The 20,798-nt window shown below is 34.8% G+C and overlaps 1 protein-coding gene across 1 annotated transcript in view; it reads right to left on the bottom strand.

Annotated features, from left to right (window-relative positions):
* LOC150110329 (macrophage mannose receptor 1-like) overlaps positions 1–20,798 on the bottom strand; it is a 154,717-nt gene that overhangs the window by 120,368 nt on the left and 13,551 nt on the right. Inside the window, exon 2 of the mRNA XM_090392932.1 lies at positions 2,973–3,140. Within this exon, the coding sequence (XP_090249058.1) occupies positions 2,973–3,140 (168 nt within the window). The remainder of the gene's footprint in view (positions 1–2,972; positions 3,141–20,798) is intronic.

Below are 20,798 nucleotides of genomic sequence, written 5' to 3'. Positions count from 1 at the left end.
ATTTTTCTTCTTTGGATAGTAGCCATATAGTCTTTTCATATTGAATCTTTTAAGAACCTCTTCATTGCTCACTCTTTCAGTCCAGCTGATACGATCAATTTTTCTCAATCATCACATTTCAAATGCATTCAATCGGTCACCCATCTCCTTATTGATCGTCCAGAACTCGCATCCATACATCCCCACGCTCCAGATCATTGTCTTGAGGATTCTTACTTTTAATTGTTTGTTCAGATTTCTGCTTCCTAATATGTGGTATATTTGGAAAAATACTGCTTTTGCTTTTTTTAATTCTGTTCTTAATTTCATTATTAGATCTACTGTTTTTTCGCTATCCAACTCCCACAGGAAGCTCTGCTTGGGAGACCAAAAATGGAATTGTTTTAATGCAATTCAAGCCTCCAGTAAGCGAGGAGGTGGTTTCACACCTGGTAATGATATTCGAAACGTTTTACATTTTATTTAAATTAAGGGGATATTAAATCCCACATTGTTTTTTTAATAAGTTCTTTTCGCTATACCTCAGTATTGTACTGTCCGCGCGGTTAGCCTAGTGGCTTTGCGCTTCGTAACCATATGCCTGGGGAAGGAGTGTCCTAGGTTCGATTCCCGTCGGAGACGTGAGGAGCTGAAGGATCTTCCTCAGCCATAGCCAAGTTAGCCGGTCTTGGGCGCGGGCAGTAGGGTTTTTTCCGCCAGTTTATCTGGTGTTTTTCATCCCGCAAGCAGGCAAACCGGCCCCGTGAACACACAGGGATACAGCCAAGAATACCTTGAGGCATAGGAGTGACCATTCTATCCTCGTATTTCGGTTACGAAATCCAAGCATACTTGGAAGGTTGTGGGCCTTAAAGGCCTGTTAAAGCCATTGGGATAGATCAAAATAAATAAATAAAGATCAAAACTGGTCTGGGTAGTGACCTCCCACCATAATGTATAACATCATATATCTCCTAGGGGATGTGTTTTACATTATGGGAAATACTAAGAAGAGCGATCAGAGCTTTACCCACCTTTGCTACGAGTTGCCCTAGTTTGTTCTACGTACTTGAACTACGTGGTTTAGTTTACGCTAGTAGTCGCCGATACTTTTATAGTTACTATATTCGGCATGAAACTCTTTGATTCCAATCTTTGAATTTCTTATTAGTTTATAAAACAATGTGGGATTTAATATCCCCCTTAATTTAAATAATGTTTACATCGCCGAAATGAAGCCTATTGGCTCTTTATTTTAAATAGCTTTACATTTTCTATTCTTTGTCCGTTCAAAGTGATTTCCATCCCATCATTTCCTTTCCTTGAAATCTTCATCACTTTTGTCTTCTGAATGTTTATTTTCATTTTATATCTCATTTCCAACTCTGTTCAGTCTGTTCTTTGCAAGCCTTCCTCTGTTTCGCTCATAAGTACAATGTCATCTGCATATCTTATTTTATTTATCAGGTGTCCGTTTATCTTTATCTGATCTTGGAAGATCAGATCCTCCAAGGGCTCCCTCGTCATCCATTCACTATAGACATTAAAAAGGAGTGGGGACATCCCACACCCTTTCTTATGGGGATCCATTCAGTATCCTCTCCTTCAAATCTGACCCTGGCTTCTTGAGTTTTGTATATTCTGAACAAACTTCTCATAATATTTTTATCTATTCCTATATTATGCAAAATATCAAAAAAAAGAGTGATTAACGTTCTCGCAAGCTTTTTCATAGTCCACAAAGCATATATATATATAAATATTTATTGCACTCGATCATTCTTTCCCCCCCCCCCCAATATCCGTAATCCTGTGATAGCTTCCCTGGTTCCCTTGTTTCTCCTGAAACCAAACTGTGCTTCATTTAATTCCCTCTCTATCATCTGTTCCATTCTTCTATATATTATATTGATTAGGACTTTTGCAACGTGGCTAATCAAGCTGATAGTTATGTGCTTGTTGCAATCCATTGTTCCTGTAGTCTTGGGAATAGGAATAAAAATAGATCTTACAAAGTCTTTAGGTATTGTATCCTGCTCCAGACTTCTATTAAAGATGATGGATAAAAGTTTATTACTTTCTTTCCCAGTCCTTCAGTAACTCTCCTTGAATATCATCCACTCCTGGAGCTTTTTTATCCTTTATACTTTTAATGGCTGCATTGGTTTCCCATTCCTTAATTTCCGGGGCATCATCATTTTCTATCTGATCACATTCCAGATTATCTTCATCTCCATAAAGTTCTGTAACATACTTCTTTCATCTTATCATATTTTCATTTTTTTCCAACAAAATCTTTCCTCTTTTATCCTTCAAAGCACTGCTTTTTATCCTTCTCTTCTTCCTTGACATCAAGTTCAAGCCTTCATAGACCTTTCTCATATCCTTTGCTGTATCAGTTTCCGCTATTTCTTCTATATAGATATTAAATAAGAGTAGTGACATTGGGCATATCTGAAGAACTCCTCTGCTTACTGATAACCATTCTGTAGCTTTTTCATTGATTCTTAGTTATTGCAGCGAGTATTGTAGGTGATTCCGAATGTTTGACTTTTTGAGTATGAGCCATAGTTTGTTTGTTAAGGTTTTGCCAAAGGCTTTCTGGTATAAATGCTATGCATGTTTCTATGTTGAATTCACAATGATGCTTTTCATTAGGATTTTTTAATGTAAAATGTGGTTCAAAATACAGTCGTCCCTTTCGAAAGCCATTTGGTTCTTAACAAAATTATTATATGCATATGAATTGAGTTTTGAAATTAATATTCATACAATATAAACGGTGGTCTAACACACGCTACTAGGTAGATGACCATAATGTTTTGGTTCATAAGTGTATCTTATATTATAAAAATCATCTTATACATTTTATATTATGAAAATTATCTTTCTAAAAATAAGCATAGATTAAATCATATAGTTAACTGGAATAACAGCTGAAATAAACAGTTTCAACAACTATAAACACATTGCGAAATATAAACGTTTCTCACAAAATTGAAATTGACTGATCAGATAGACCATCTCTCCTATATCTTCCACAGTCGCTTGGGTTCCATTCAGTTCAACGCATTTTGCAGAAACATCTGTCCACGTTACATTTTCTGGAACTAACAAATAACAGAATTTTCCATATTTGGTCCATGAAGAGACAGACGTAACTGAAAATAGGAAGAAAAAAAATTGTTAGGCACAATAACAACTCCCGAAAGTTAGCTATAGAAATTTTAATGAATTTAATATATATTTCGACACCTTTCTCCATTAATAAAGAAATTTCTCTTGAAAAATAAACTGCTCATCCTTTTCTCATACACCGAACAGTATATATAAAACAGTATTTATCCAAAGGAGTTTCACAGAAAGAAAAAAAAAAGAAAAAGGAAATGGCTGTTTACATTTCAATAACGATTTGTCATCATCATTCATAAAATAAGGAGATACGTAAGATACTCCTCAGCTACTCCCTAATTCTTTGCCCTGTTCATTCTTCTAAGATAGTTGAAAGATCGAGCAGGACAACTCGCCTTTCAACTAGTAAGAGAATTCAATTCGCATTAATGATATCTTTATTCCGACTTTCTTTCAGTTGAATGTGAGGTAAGCAGATGACATACGGAGATAGCATAGTTTCTCCACCCGGAATCTCGAATTTTCATCTCAAATACAAGGATATCTGCCAGAGAACACAGACAGTTAACAAAAACAAAAATATAATTAGTATAAAGTGGATGGCGTAGATGTGTGGGTGGTGTATTATGTAGTGTATTAATGTATGGTATTTGGTGCATTATTCTGATGAATAATTGCTGGCCTGGTTGGCCGAGGGGTTAGCGTATCCGCTCTCCAGCCAAAAGGCTGTGAGCTCGAATCCCGCCGTGGGCATGGGTGTTTGTGATTGTCTGTGAAAATACTAGTGGTGATGGTGGTGGTGGTCGGCCGTAGATGGTGTAGATGATGATGATGGTGTATATCAGTGCTTCCCAAACTTCTGGATGTCATGGCCCCCTTTGCAAAAATTAAAATATTTTACGGCCCCCTCGAAAAAAAATCGTAATAGAGAGATATATTATTATAATATTTATTGTATTTATATTCAATACAAAACATACACAGCGAATATTGCAAAAATGAAATGCATATATTATATTTTTTGCCTCTTACCGTTTGGTTCTGAAGACGATGCGGGCTGTTCTGGTAAAATATGAAATACGGTCCTTTTTTTTTTGAGTCTGTCTCTGCTTCTTCTGATTGTTCGCGGGATTTTTATTTTTTATTTTTTATCAGCCACTTATCAATCTCAGGGTTAAATTTTTTAACGTAAAATAGCTCAAATAATAACACCATTTACCGATACTGGCACACCACAGACTGATAACATTAAATTAGTGAATATTACCTGAATAAGGGAATCCCCGGACCAGGAACATTTTCCTCTTTTGTGACTTTTCTCCCTTTAAGGTAATTAAGCCTAACGCGAAACAGGCAGCAAAGGCAGTTTATTAAAACGTGCATATGATTGGTGTGGTATTAACAAAAGATCGCGCAAACGAAAGATAAAAGCATAGCTGACAATTGTGTTGAAATGCTAACTCTCTTCAACCGAATTCCATATGTGAAACTGCCATAACATTCATTATATATATATATATATATATATATATATATATATATATATATATATATATATATATATATATATATATATATATATATATATATATATATATATATATATATATATATATATATATTACTTACACTTTTACGAATTTTAACACGTTCGGTTGAATTTTATTGCTGCCTTGGGAAATCGAACTCACACACATCTAATTAATAACAATAGTTTTTAGTTAGATACTGTGTTTGCTCATGCAACATATGGTGTTGTTTCAGTCTATACAGCATAGTTTCTGTATGAGGGGACATGTGATTCATTAATTAGTGTGTTTTTATCCCAGTTGTCTTTAATTGCACTGTTTGTTGAGAAATATATTATACAGACTCCTCATACCTTATTCACTGGCATAATAAAAGTACTTGTTTTTATTGCCTCTGCAGTATAGTGGCTGTTAGGGAGGGCGTGTTGTTTACCACTGCAAGCAGTTACTATCTCCCCATATTGAACTTGTTTAAGCTTTTTTTCATGTGTGAAGTATATGCGAAACTTTTATTGGTAACAGAAAACTAGCTCGGATGACAATGATAATATAAAACGAGTTTTGATATGTATATAAAGTCAATATCAACAGTCCCTGATTACGAACGCGTTAAGAAAGGGACAGAAAGATTTGGAACTTCCCTGGAGAGCATTCGAAGTAAACACAATTAACCACTGCTTTGAAATGAAACATATGAATAAGCAATATTTACTAATATTCGTTAAGCGCCGAAATACGCAGGAAGCAAAATTTGTGAACCAACACCAATGTGTGAATTTTTCCATTAAAATATAAAAAATAACAAAAAAGAAATAATAAATAATAAAAGTTAAATACGTTTCTTTTAAAATAAAAAAATCTACTTAGTCTTAAAACATTTTAAATTTGTTTTCATTATTACACGGCCCCCCTCAACAAAACCTACGGCCCCCAAGGGGGCCGCGGCCCACAGTTTGGGAAGCGCTGGTGTAGATGATTGAGTGGTGGAGACGAAGAGTTGTGCAGTTAGGTGCCCTCCCTCAACGAGTCATTGGACTCCCTGGAGGTATTATGTAATAATAATAATAATAATAACGTGGTGTGTAGATGGTGAGCATCCTTTCCAATTAGATCTTGTACTCCATAGACGCGCGCGTAAAAACATACACACACACAGAATATATACACTTTAAGCCGATATAAAGAGCACATTCATCAATTTGAATTAATACTTTTGAAGCTTTCATAAAATAAAGAGCGAAAGGGCTGAGATCAGAACTGTCGATTGTCGAAATTTCTCTTCCTGAAACTATTATGATGTCATCAACAATTAATACTAATCAGTGAACTCTGTTGAGTACTGGTGCTTTGTAAAATTAGATTTAAAAGATTAAACTGCATCAGCTTTGGAGTTATGTCTTCTAAGCATCTAATTTTGTTTGCTTAATTTTGTTAAAAAATCTTTCTATTGAAACGAATGTTGAAACAATTTCACAAATTTTAATAGAAATTCTAAATATTAAATTATATTAAATTCTCTTAAATAGCAAATTACATTTAATTCCATCCAGATAGTATGTGGAATTATTAATATCCATTTGAATTATTTTGCCAATAAATATAAAAAGCATGAACTCCATCCAACCGGAAAGGAGTTATTGAAATAAATCTTTTCCAAAGATGTGTGTTCGAATTTTATCCCATTTGCTATACCTTTAACCCATCCGAGAAAAAACAAATAGCAACCGATCAACAAAATCAGTTTTATTTAAAAATTATGATAATGATGATAATGGTGATGATGATGATGATAATAATAATAATAATAATAATAATAATAATAATAATAATAATAATAATAATAATAATAATAATAATATTTTTTTAAAGTTTTTTTTAAAGTTTGAGAAAGAATGATTATACATACAAATTTCTGCATTTGCTTATAAGTATTACTTGTAGATGAGTGAGGCAAGTTAATCCCACCTACTTCGAAGCTTGGGTTAGCTTTTATGAAGAGAGTGGGATTTAGCCTTCACTATTTGTGTTGTTGCTACTGTTTATGTATGGGATGTAGACATTGCATGCTAGTGATTTGTGATGTGTATATTAGTGTTAATGGTTTCTTAACTTTGTTGGTATATTTTCCAGAGTGAGTTCGTTTTTTAATGTTCTGTAGTTATCTACATGTTTTAACTTTCTTGGTAGGTTGTTGAGTTGCGTGGGTATCTGATATGATCTCACAAAAGAACCGTATGAGTTGTTGAAGGGTGTGGGGATGTAGAGAGTTGTTGTAGGTAGTGTTATACGATATGTGTCTCTGTTGTTTCGATAGATGATGTTGAAGTAATTCCTTGTTAATGTCATGTAGTGTTTCAGGTTTTTAATGCCCAGAATTCTGTGTATCGCCATGTGCTTGTCGGATATTGGTTGTTGCGTGTAAGATGTCCAGATCACTGTTGACACGATTTTCCTGTGTAGTGTTTCTAATTTTGTTAGGTGGCTGTTTGATGTATTTGTAAAGACTGTTATTCCGTATCTGAGTAGGGATTCGCAGATACCGTGATATAGGAGTTTTTTTATGTTGGATGGAATAATGTCTTTAACTTGGAAGAGTTTTGTTGCGATGATCCGGAGTTTGGTGTGTAGGTATTCTATATGTTTTGTCCATTTTAGGTGGGAATCGATATACAGACCGAGGTATTTTGCGAATACCTCGGTCTGTATATTGCGAATACCTGCCAATGTTCCGAAATCAAACCTGTGTTACAGGTTTGATTTCGGAACATTGGCAGGTATTTTTGTTGTTAATGCAGCGGTATGTGTGACAATGTATCGATAGTGATGCGGGGCGTATGATTCTTGGGTTGTGTATTATCAACATCTGTGTTTTGGTGCCGTTGATTAGAATTGCGTTTTGGTGGAAGTATGTTGTGATTTCGTTTAGGTCTTGTTGTGCTCTGCAGAGAGCTGTGTTAATGTCTGTGTGGATTGCTAGTAGTGCAGTGTCATCTGCGTATTGAAATATTTGACTTCTTATGGATATGTTATGAACATCGTTAATGTATATGTTGAATAGAGTGGGTGATAATACGGCACCTTGAGGTACACAGTGTTTTACTTGTATACTCCAACTGTACCTATTTATGTTACTTGTGTTCTGTTTGAGAGGTAGTTCTTGAACCATGTATGCAGTGTTCCTCTTATACCTATTGAGTATAGTTTGGTGAGTAGTGTGTCATGTTCAAGTGTGTCAAATGCTTTGGTTAGTTCCAGCAGTATAAGGACGGCGTACTTGTTTTTGTCGAGAGCTTTGTTTATTGTGTCAGCGATGTCTTCTAATAAAGTAATGGTGCTTTTTGTTTTCTGAAAGCCGTATTGGTTTTGCGAGATGATGTTGTACTTCTGTAAATAGTTCTGTAGTCTGGTGTGTGTTATTTTTTCTAGAATTTTTGAAATGACTGGTAGTGTAGCTATTGGTCTGTAGTTCTGAGTATCGTTTCTTTTGCCGTGTTTGTATATTGGCGTAATTACTGCAGTTTTTAGTTGTTGTGGAATAATGCCTGTGTCGAACAATATGTTCACGAATTTCAAAAATATTGGATTTATTTGTTCAAAGTGTGTTATAAGGTCTGTGAGCCTTATTTTGTCTATTCCTGGAGTGGTCTTTGGTTTTAGTTTTAGGAGTGCTTCTTTCAGTTCCTGTTTTGTTATGGGTGGGAAATACATCGTTTGTTGTTAATAGTAGTTTTTACTACCGACACAAAGTCGGTAGTAAAAACTACCGACTTTGTGTCGGTAGTTTTTTGTTGATCGTTGGTAGTTTGTCTTTTTTGAGTTGTGTGATGTTGTTTGTGAAAGCATGGTTGAATGATTCTGCTAGTTCCTCTTGGTTTGTGTCCTGACTGAAGCTTTTTGCAATAAAATCTTGTGCTGAAGTTTTCTTTTTTCGGGTTACTATTCATTGAGTGTAGCCCATGTTTGCTTAATGTTGTCGTTATATTCCATGAATTTTTGGAAATAGTAGCATCTTTTTGCCCTACGAATTTTTGTTGTTAGTTTATTTCTTGTGTTTTTGTATAAGGTTTGTAAATGTGTTACTGTGTGACTTTTTAAGTTTTTTCCATACATTTTCTTTTTCAGTAACGGTATTGAGTATGTCGTCATTTATCCATGGATTGTTGTCTGTTTGTCGCCTCGTTTCTGTAGGTTTAGTTGCTTTTTTGTATATTTCTGTGAACTTTAGTTGAAAGTTCTCGTATAATGTTACAGGATCGTTTATTTTAAGTAGGGAATTCCAGTCTGTATTTTTTATTTGGTTATCGACAATGCTCTTTAGTATGATCGAGTTTTGTCGACTTTTGTGGTGGTGGGAGGGGGGGGTAGGAAGCGTAATAAAACGAAGTTGAGACAAAGTAGTGATCTGCAATTTTTACGTTAATTACTGATGATGTATGGATGGGAGCCCGTATATTGAAATGATCAATGCATGATTGTGTTAGTGAGTTATTGAGTATTTCTTCTCTTATCGGGGATTTAATGGTAGGGTTTATGTTGTACTGACTTAGTATATCAAGATATGTGTTAGTGGTTGAAGAAGCGTGGTCAAGAGTATTTATGTTAATATCTCCTATTAGGATGAGCCTGTGTGTTGTACGCGGTTCGATGACGCTCAGCCATGTTTCTAACTCGTGAAGAAAACTGAGTGGATTATTATCTGGAGGTCTGTATATTTTGTTTATTGTATATTTGATACTATTGTGGCTATTTGTGATTTCCAAAATTAGTGTTTCCGCATGTTCAAAGTGAGTTTGTTTTTCTGTCACATTGTATTTTTCTTTGATAAATGCCACAATGCCAGCTCCTCTTTTGTTTGGTCTGCATAAGTTGTAGGTTTGATAATTATTTATGTTGTATGCGTAAATTTCTGTGTCATTTATTGCAACTTCGGTCAGTATTAGCGCATCTATGTTTATTATGGTATAATTGAGCTGTGTTATCAATGTAAGTCAGTGTTTTTTTATACTTCTTATGTTTGTGTGTATGATTGTGAAGTTAGTGTTGGTGGAAATGTTGTCTGACCATTTCTTCAAAGAGTCAAAGACCTTGAAGTTTATGTTGTCTGACTGGATATGTTCGCCTATGTTTGAAATCTCCATGATATAGTTTTTAAATGAGTTCTAATCTTATTATTAAGGATTTAAATAGTTAGTGTTTTATATTGGTAGGCTGTGTAAGTCGGATTCACTTGTAATTATGTATTCTCGAGTGTTTTCATTCTTTCTCAATAATATCTGGGAATTCTTTGTCGATAGGAACTTGTAGTTTTTCTCTGTTTTTGTCTTCCTTGCTTGGTATAGAAGATTTTTGTAGTATGGAGTCCAGTGTTCCGTTATATAGATTATATAACGGAATAATAATAATAATAATAATAATAATAATAATAAATGCAAAACTCCTTTAATGCTTTTAATTTTGCATATACTGTAAAAGTAAGTGACTAATGGCCTTAAAGCTCAGCAAAAATTCTCCAGGTGAAAACCCATCAGTAGCTTAATGTGTAGGAAGGGAGAGAAGAAAACTGTATCACGCTAATATTTCAATCTCCGTTTATATCTACAGCAATCACTGATATATAGATACAAGTTGCCATATTTGTATTTATAAAAATAATCATATATAAAGTATCTAACGCGTTTAGCCTTTATCCTTCATAAATGACAATATTATTATAATAATTATATATATTGTAAATATAATGATAGCAACGTAATAATTTCATCACAACATTTTTGGAAATTGGAAGGCAACCCATCTCAACACATCAGCATCTTTGCAATTCAGCGTATTTAATTAACGTGCCAGACTAAAGAGATCGCTGAAACCCTTCATCTTCATCTCTTCCATCCAAGGATGTGCTGCGTTCCTTGCAAATTAGATTTACACGCATTTTAGTGGAACCATCTTGCCATTACTGCTGAATCAATCAGGGGTGAGTTTTATGTTTACAGACATGTGTGCCTTCACGGGGTCTGTTTGCCTGTTTGCCTGTTTGCGAAGGAAATAATCGGAGTTACCAGGGGAAAAAATCCTGTTAGCTGAGTCCAGTATGTCAGCAAATCACTCACTTTCAGTTCTTGGGGGGGGGGTCTTTTTACTGGATTCAAATCGATGCTTTTTCCAATGAAAGGGCATCGTTCTTACCAAATGAGCTAGAGGTTTTCTACAGTCCTGACTAATATTTATTTTTATGTACTGATATTTTGTGGTTGATTTTACTCAGTAGTGGAGTTATAAACCGGTTTAGTTTAGGGGAAAAATGGAAATTAAAGAAAAATAAATAAGCATACTTGTTGAGCTAAAGACCGATTAACTTTTGAATCAGTTGGGAAAATACCCTAGAAAAAAGTATAGACGAAGCTCTTTGGTGGGAAAGATTTGGTTCTATTCCCGTCAGCGAGGTAAGGAACCTTTATCTGGTCTCTCTGCAAACTCACATTTCGACGAAAGGTGAGTTTGCAGGTCTCATAAGGAGGTAAGGATTTTTTTCATCAGAAAACTCAGGTGTTTCTTTTCCCAGAACAGGCAAACCGTCCCCATGAACACACATGGATTACAGTCATGAATACGTCCTAGCCATATGCCGATCCCGAGCCCGGATAAAATTGAGGGAGTTGAGGAAAGCAATGGAACTATCCTGTAAAAATTTCACCAGAAACACATTGGGTCAATGCCTACAAAGTCACCTAGGGTCGGAAACTACTGAAAGGGAAAAACCACCACTAATAGAGCATACCCACGTGCACAGACCACAATGAATGAATGTTCAACACACTCAGCTATTTAGAAGATTAAAGGGAAACCCTGTATTATAAGCACCAAAACGTAAATGATCATTACCGTCATAATGAAAATGAGATAAAATTCTCTGTTTATGTGCAGACTGTAAATGTCAAAGTGCATGAATCTCATCTTCAAAAACAATATTTTGAGGTACTGCCAAAAATATTTTCTTAGCCTTTCTCTCCGTCTGTGTCCATTAGTTGGTCTGGTGAGAAAAAGAGAACTGAACATAGGTGAGAGAGTAGATGTCTAAATTAGTATCCCAATGACCTCGATTGACTTTTTTTTTCTCTTAGAAGCCTTTGCTTGCTTTCTTACAAGATTGATAGCATTTGGAATGTGATCTTGCAATGTTTAGTACATAATAATATTAATTGAAGCCATGTTATCCTAAAACTACTGATGATATTAACTCTGCTTGGAGCAGTGATGTTCCATGTCTCGGCACCATATATAAGTACGACTAAATACTGTGGTCATGGGTTTGGATTTTCAAATATTAAGCTTTTATGGAATTGAAGAACTTTATGTTCTTCAATTCCATAAAAATTTCTGTTGTTTTGTTTTCGTTATGTCAGTTAGAGTACTGAAGTAGGAACCAAGGTAATGAAAGTCTTTTACTTCATCGAAACAAATCGTGTGGGCGTAGAGGTTAATGTTTCCTTCGATTCTACGTTTTGGAACGTAATTAGTTAAACGTAAATTCTTTTTTTTCTCCTTCTTCATCCATAGTCTATGTAGACAGGACACTTTAAAAGTGACAGTCCTAACATATTCTTTCCAGGTGTTTCTGTCCTGAGATATCCGTAAAAGGTGAAGAAAAAAGAAGTAGTCCCTTATCTGATCTTATTTAACCGGGTGATTCTAGATCTCCCTCATTGTTTTTAACCAGAAATCAAGCCTTCTAGTGCTACTTTAAATAAACTATCAAATCTAGCCAAGAGCTTCCACTTGTTGCTTCTACTTCTTATTTAAAATAAGGAAGGTTCCTTCATTCAATGTCATTTGTGTTATGTCATCGAGGTTTTGATTATAAACGTGTACTGTCTTCTGAGAAAAGGTTAACTATGTATTCATGCCAACATCATAAGATTTCATCCTTACAAGTCAAAATTGTCATTTTCATCATCAGTTAACCATTTAGTATCAGTAAAGGGTTTGATAATCTGCTTATTATTTGGAAAGCACTTCTGAAGTTGTTTCTTTCTAGTTTCTCTTTGATATTTTTACATTCCATTTGGCATGACCAACTGAATTCATTTCCGAATTTAATTGATTTTATCTGTTTAAATTTTATTTCTTATTATTTTTATTTCTCTATTTTTTCTGCAGTCGATATCCTTGTTTATACTTGTAAGTTATCTTTATACTGGATTTTAATATTTTCCTTTGGTCACATAGCTGTAACATGCCTTCTATAATCCGGGTTTGATAATGCTACGAGATTTCCCTATTCTGTTGTCATTTTCAGTTTCAAAATTTGAAGTATTCAAATTTTGAATACTTCTAAATTCTTCTAAGAAAGTATTCAAGGAATCAACAATATGGGATTTATACTGTTCTCAGATATGAAGTGATTCCAACTTGTTATCTCTTCCTTTGTGTTAGGTTATTTGGTTACCTTTTATTTGTTTCAATTTTATATCTAATTTTAGATTATTCTGTCTTCAAAGAGGAAATGGATTATACAGCCACCGTATTGCATATTTCTGTCATAGTATTCCCCCCCCTAGTAAATCATTCTTAACTAACAACAAAAATAGTTTTTTTTTTTTTTTAAGATGATAGACATCCAATTTACTGCAATTACAAAAAGAAACTTGGAATATAACAACGGTTAAATTGATCAGAGAATGCATCACAAACACTTTAGCCATTTCCTCCAAGTCCCTAATCTCGGAGTCCAATTTTGATTATATCTGGTACTGGAAATCTCACGATCCACCTGAAACGACGTATTTAATTTCAAAGCTCCTGCTTTCACTTTCTGATTAGTTACGCCATCACAAATCCACAGATATTTTTTTACTATTATACATTAAGTCAAGGGAAACGGAACTTAGTCAACCGTACGCAACACAGTTCCAATTATTTTTCTTCACTCATAGGAGATAAACAGTGAAATATCGTAACTACATTCAGGAGAACTCTGAACACAAACGATAACGAAGTCTGTTTGTGAGCTGTAAGCAATTTCCCGTCAGATTGGCGTGGTAAATGACGCAATCGGAAGCTTTGCTTTACTAGTCATTTTCTACCCTTGAAAGGATGAAGCAATCGTTTTCTACGAATGCAACAACATATACACGAAGCATAATAAAAGCACTTTAATAATAATAATGATAATGCTCAGAAACACAGAAGATAACTTCCATACCCAATAAAACAAGAAACCACAATAACAAGGGCCAACATTTTGTACATAAAAACCGTGAAAGTAATAAATAATGTTAACTATTTTCATAGAAGCTCACTTTAGCATTGAAGTCATTAATTGCACGGCTCAAAATATTTTCTTCTATTATTATTATTATTATTATTATTATTATTATTATTATTATTATTATTATTGGTGGTAGTAGTAGTAGTAGTAAATTCACTTCATAAATGTACTGTTTTATTACATTTTAAGTTATAATTATAAAATATTGCTTATTTAATTCGCCTTAAACAGCTCATGAGTTTTTCCTTCTGTCACTCCTTTTTCCTCTCCTTCCTCCATTTGATTTTATATCATTCTATTATAGTAAAGTATCTATTATGCAGTAATGCATTTACACTTTAAGCACTGTAACTTATATCAGTCAACTAGTATATGTGAATTATACCAGTTGACTAAATTTCACAATAAATTAATGTTTGATCATGAAGGTTGTTTTCTTGATCATAAATTAGTAAATAATAATATTTGGTTAACCGATCAAGTGTTGATCAATTTTATTAATTAACTGGACCAACTAGTTTCGCCACACTTATCTGTTGGCTTCTTCAGGGCACGTACATATAGCTGTTCCCCTTACATAGAGGAAGATAACCATTCAAGAATTTTCAAAGAGGCAGCCACAGTCGCCCGTTCTACTGTCAACCTTAACCGAAATCAAGGCCTAATACTCCCAGAGATATGGAAAACCCTAATCAGAGCCTTAAAAACGGAAGAAATGAACTTTAATACAAACTACAGAAGGTTCCTCAGCAACAGCTAGCTGATCTTGTACACGCGATACGTGTTTCACTCACGTTCGATACTATTTTATTTGTAATTATTCTAGTCAGTTTTTATTCTTGTCAGTTTGCAGTTACGCATAATTGTGAGAATGTTTAAACCTATATGTAAGTGCCCCTGAAGAAGCCAACAGATAAGTGTGGCGAAACTAGTTGGTCCAGTTAATTAATAAAATTGATCAACACTTGATCGGTTAACCAAATATTATTATTTACTAATCAATGTTTGACTTGCGATCATAAAAAACTCTTGGATTATTTATTTATTCGCACAGTTGAAACACATCTAAAACAGCAGATATTAATCACAACAATTTGACTAGTGATACAGCTGAAGTTTGATTCTACCCACGATCCAAGTGACTTCCAACTGCATACATAATGTCGATAAATGAAGCGAGGAGGTCGAATATTAATATTAATAAAAACAATAAAGGTGAAATAAATTCACTGTAAACGTAAGCATCCGGAAAACATTTGTATTTAAATAATGCATGCAGTTCATCAACAGCACTATATACAGTATTTAATGTAATCTATAGGACACCAAACTTCCAGAATCAGGTGCAACTATACTTAATAGTAACTGGTGATATAAACAAAAACATTGCAAATGTAAATCAACAACTAATCAAAACCAAACAACACTGCAAAATACTCAGACCTGCCATTCATGCTAACCTAATAATCTAGGAAGAAAAAGTCCGAAATACTATCACAGCTTTCTTTATTGACCATGTAAGCATACGGTCACCTCCAAATAGCTACACAGCAGTAATCATAAAATGCAAATTCGTACATCATTTCGCAGCCCCTAAATCCGCACAATAGAACCCGCACAATAGATTCATTGCAATTTTCTGAATGTGAAAGCAATACGAAAATAAACGAAGAAGTAGTTAACCAAGAAATAAGAAATATTGACTACAAACAAATGACATTACCCCGGACTCGAGATACTTTATCCTCAACTATTAAACTCTCGATGGAGAAAAGCTATGATAAAATTACAAAGAAACTCAAATTGTTATTATTATTATTATTATTATTATTATTATTATTATTATTATTAAGAGAGATTTCCAGGGAGTCAGGAACTCATCGATGGAGACCATACTATTCGCAACAGCTGTCATACCTGTTCTTGAATTCATTCACGCTACTTGCACGCACGCACGCACGCACGCACGCGCGCACACACACACACACACACACACACACACACACACACACACACGCACACACACACACACACACACACACACACAATATCAACGGCAATCCATTCTAGTCACGCACTCTTTTAAAATATGCACAGAAGCGATCCAAAATCATTCGATAACAAAACATAATTTTATAAATACAAAAAAAGCATGGTTTATGGAAACAACTAAAACCATATCTAAGTGACGTCGTTTTAGTAGATGAATGCAAAATTCTGAAAGAAACAACCTTAAATGCAGAAGAAAAACGCTAAAAGAAATTACTATAGAAACATACTAACTTGTGCATAAGACGATGGTAAACAAACTTGGCATCTAATTAGCGATATAGTAGACTGTATTTCTAAAGCCACTACCTTTGAAATCATAAAACATATCTTAATGAAAGAGGCTAAATCCTTCCAACTGCTAACAAATGTCATTAACTAACACTTTGTAGACTCCATTCTACAACAGAAACGATCTCTTCATTCAAAGCACGATCCAAGCATTCAAAGCACGATCCAAGCATTCAAAGCACGATCCTCCACTTGCACCACAAGCAAATCAAACACTGTGGTTTCCGACTATAAGAGAACTAGAACTATTCACTGCAGTTAAGCAGATCACTCCTAGCATCCTAGGTCCGATCATGAATAAAATATCTGAACTGAATAAATACCCAACACCCCCAAAGGGAAAAGAAATTCAATAAGCCACTACAGATTCATACTTTCTCTCTCTCTCTCTCTCTCTCAACAAGCGAAAATGAAAGGACGTCGCCGTCTTTACAATGACACTATATATTAAAATCTTTAAAATCTTTACAATCACAGTTATATTAAAGTATTACTTCAATGCTAAGCGCAGAATAGGTAGAATTCGTATTTCATAACATCAGACAACTAATTCCATCATATATAAAGATAATGATTATTACAGAAAAGCCGCTCGGAATTTTTTTATTCCAAATATTAAACAAATTACCATTTGAAAATAAGAACCTTGCAAACAACAGTACTGTGAAAATAGCCTTAAAATTGAAAATGCAATCCACAGAGCCAGCACACACATCATGCAAGCTCCAGATTTAACATTCAGTGATATGTCATCATATTCCAAAGTGTAGTGTATGTATGTATGCATGGCGCGTGTATGTTTGTGATCAATGCCATTCTCCAGATAAACTTAAGAAAAGCTTCGAAGACACATGCTATTTACTATACCTTATCCAGGAGCAATATTATGAAAATGATTTTATTTATTATAAATACAGCATTATAAATATTTTGGTAAAATATGTAGGGCGCTGTGTAGGCAGACGGATGCACGTACGCTGTATCGCTGCTCCTAGTTTTATATGTTTAAAGTGTTATTTAATTCATGTTTCCAACTTGAAAGTGCTACAATTTAATTCTACTAGTCACGCTGAAGACAGGGACGTTCAAATTACCAAAATCGGATAAGTAAGATTAAAATTTTCAGTGTTGGAAATTCATAGAGTGTACTGCAGTCACCAGCCAACGAAGAACAAAGGACGTCGCCATTTTAAAAGTCGCACTATAGTCGCTAACGGGAAGAAAGGCTAAAGGTCACCGAGACAGATAAGTTCAAGCAAAATGAGCTGTAACAAATGCAAGAAGCCATTAAGCGATGAATGGTACGGGCCGCATTGTTCCGGATGTAACAAAAAACAACACTTCCACTGTTCAGGGATCTCAGAAAGCACGTGGAAAGCAAAAGGAGCTGTGAAACGGACCGAATGGCGATGTCAACAGTGCCGTGAGAAAACGAAGAACAAAGACCAGACACCAAAGAAAAGTAACGACGCACATCAAGGTAAGCCGCTTCCGGATCCTAAAATTACAGTTAACTTTGATTCATTTAAACTCATGGTGAAAGACTTATTAAATGCACACATGGAACAAATTAACAAAAAATTCGAGGAGTATGAACACTACATACAGTTCAATAACGAGACCTCTGAAGAAATGTTAGGAACCGTGCGAGAAATAAAGACGAAATTAACGATAGCGATAGAAACGCAAGAAACATTCCAACGCGAAAATCAAGAATTGCGGAAAGAAGTAAACATACTCAAGTGTCAAATGGAACACATGCTACAAAAAGAAAGAAAAAAAGAACTTCAAATTGAGGGAATAACGAAAGAAAATACAGAAGACTTAAGCAACATAATGCAACTGATCGGCAGCAAAATTGGAATTTAAATCACAACCACAGATATCACCTATATCAACCGTGGCCCACAAAAAAAATAAAGAGAGACCGCCACCAATCATCGCTCGTTTTACCAACAGAAATCTGAGAGACTCCATTCTTACAGCAAGCAAGAACACAAGGCCGACAACAACGATCCTAACTGATAAGAAACTCCCAACACCAATCTATATAACGGAACACTGGATTCCATACTTCAAAAATCTTCTACACTAAGCAAGGAAGACAAAAACAGAGAAAAACTACAAGTTCCTGTGGAAAAAGAATTCCCAGATATTTTTGAGAAAGAACGAAAACACTCGAGTATACATAATTACAAGTGAATCCACTTACACAGCCTACCAATATAAAACACTAACTTTTCACATCCTTAAGAATAAGATGAGAACTCATTTAAATACTGTATAATGGAGATCTCAAACATTGGCGAGCATATCCAGTCAGACAACATAAACTTCAAGGTCTTTGACTCTTTGAAGAAATGGTCAGACAACATTTCCACCAACACTAACTTCACAATCATACACACAAACATAAGAAATATAAAAAAACACTGGCTTACATTGAAAACACAGCTCAATTATACCATGATAAACATAGATGCGCTAATACAGACCGAAGTTACAATAAACGACACAGAAATTTACGCATATAACATAAATAATTATCAAACCTACAACTTAGGTAGAACAAACAAAAGAGAAGGTGGCATTGTGTCATTTATCAAAGAAAAATACGTGACAGAAAAACAAACTCACTTCGAACATGCGAAAACACTAATTTTGGAAATCACAAATGTCCACAACAGTATCAAATACACAATAAACACAATATACAGACCCCCAGATAATAATCCACTCAGTTTTCTTAACGAGTTAGAAACATAGCTAAGCAGCATCGAACCGCGTACAACACACAGGCTCATCCTAATAGAAGACATTAACATAAATACTCTTGACTACGCTTCCTCAATCACTAACACATATCTTGTTATACTAAGTCAGTACAACATAAACCCTACCATTAACTCCCCAACAAGAGACGAAATACTCAATAACTCACTAACACAATCATGCATTGATCATATCAATATACGGACTGCCATCCATACATATACATCATCAGTAATTAACGTAAAAATTGCCGATCACTACTTTATCTCAACTTCGTTTAATCACGTTTCCTACCCCCCTCCCACCACCACAATAGTCGCCAAAACTCGATCATACTAAAGAGCATTGTCGATAACCAAGTAAAAAATACAGACTGGAATTCCCTACTTAAAATAAACGATCCTGTAACATTATTTATACGAGAATTTTCAACTAAAGTTCACAGAAATATACAAAAAAGCAACTAAACCTACAGAAACGAGGCGACAAACAGACAACAATCCACGGATAAATGACAACATACTCAATACCGTTACTGAAAAAGAAAATGTATGGAAAAAACTTAAAAAGTCACACAGTAACACATTTACAAACCTTATACAAAAACACAAGAAATAAACTAACAACAAAAATTCGTAGGGCAAAAAGACGCTACTATTTCCAAAAATTCATGGAATATAACGACAACATTTAGCAAACACGGGCCACACTCAACGAATTACTAACCTGAAAAAAGAAAACTTCAGCACAAGATTTTATTGCAAAAAGCTTCGATCAGGACACAAACCAAGGGGAACTAGCAGACTCATTCAACCATGCTTTCACAAACAACATCACATAACTCATAAAAGACAAACTACCAACGATCAACAAAAAACTACCGACACAAAGTCAACAACAACAAACGATGTATTTTCCACCCATAACAAAACAGGAACTGAAAGAAGCAAACCTACAACTAAAATCAAAGACCACTCCAGGAATAGACAAAATAAGACTCACAGACCTTATAACACACTTTGAACAAATAAATCCACTACTTTTGAAACTCGTGAACATAATATTCGACACAGGCATTATCCCACAACAACTATAAACTGCAGTAATTACGCCAATATACAAACACGGCAAAAGAAACGATACTCAGAACTACAGACCAATAGCTACACTACCAATCATCTGAAAAATTCTAGAAAAAATAACAGACACCAGACTACAGAACTATTTACAGAAGTACAACATCATCTCACAAAACCAATACGGCTTTCAGAAAACAAAAAGCACCATTACTTTATTAGAGGACATCGCCGACACAATAAACAAAGCTCTCGACAAAAACAAGTACGCCGTCCTTTTACTACTGGACCTAACCAAAGCATTTGACACACTTGAACATGACACACTACTCACCAAACTATACTCAATAGGTTTAAGAGGAACACTGCATACATGGTTCAAGAACTACCTCTCAAACAGAACACAATTAACAAAAATAGGTACATGTCACAGTCGGAGTATACAAGTAAAACACGGTATACCTCAAGGCGCCGTATTATCACCCACTCTATTCAACATATACATTAACGATGTTCATAACATATCCATAAGAAGTCAGATATTTCAATACGCAGTTGACACTACACTACTAGCAATCCACACAGACATTAACACAGCTCTCTGCAGAGCACAAAAAGACCTAAACGAAATCACAACATACTTCCACCAAAACGCAATTCTAATCAACGGCACCAAAACACAGATGTTGATAATACACAACCCAA

This window comes from Typopeltis vanoorti, chromosome 1, assembly GCF_054136105.1.
Source record: "Typopeltis vanoorti isolate ZY-2024b chromosome 1, IOZ_Tvanoo_1.0, whole genome shotgun sequence".
Taxonomy (NCBI): domain Eukaryota; kingdom Metazoa; phylum Arthropoda; class Arachnida; order Uropygi; family Thelyphonidae; genus Typopeltis; species Typopeltis vanoorti.
The sequence above is the reverse complement of the archived record's forward strand: the minus strand, read 5'-3'. Positions and strand labels throughout refer to the sequence as shown.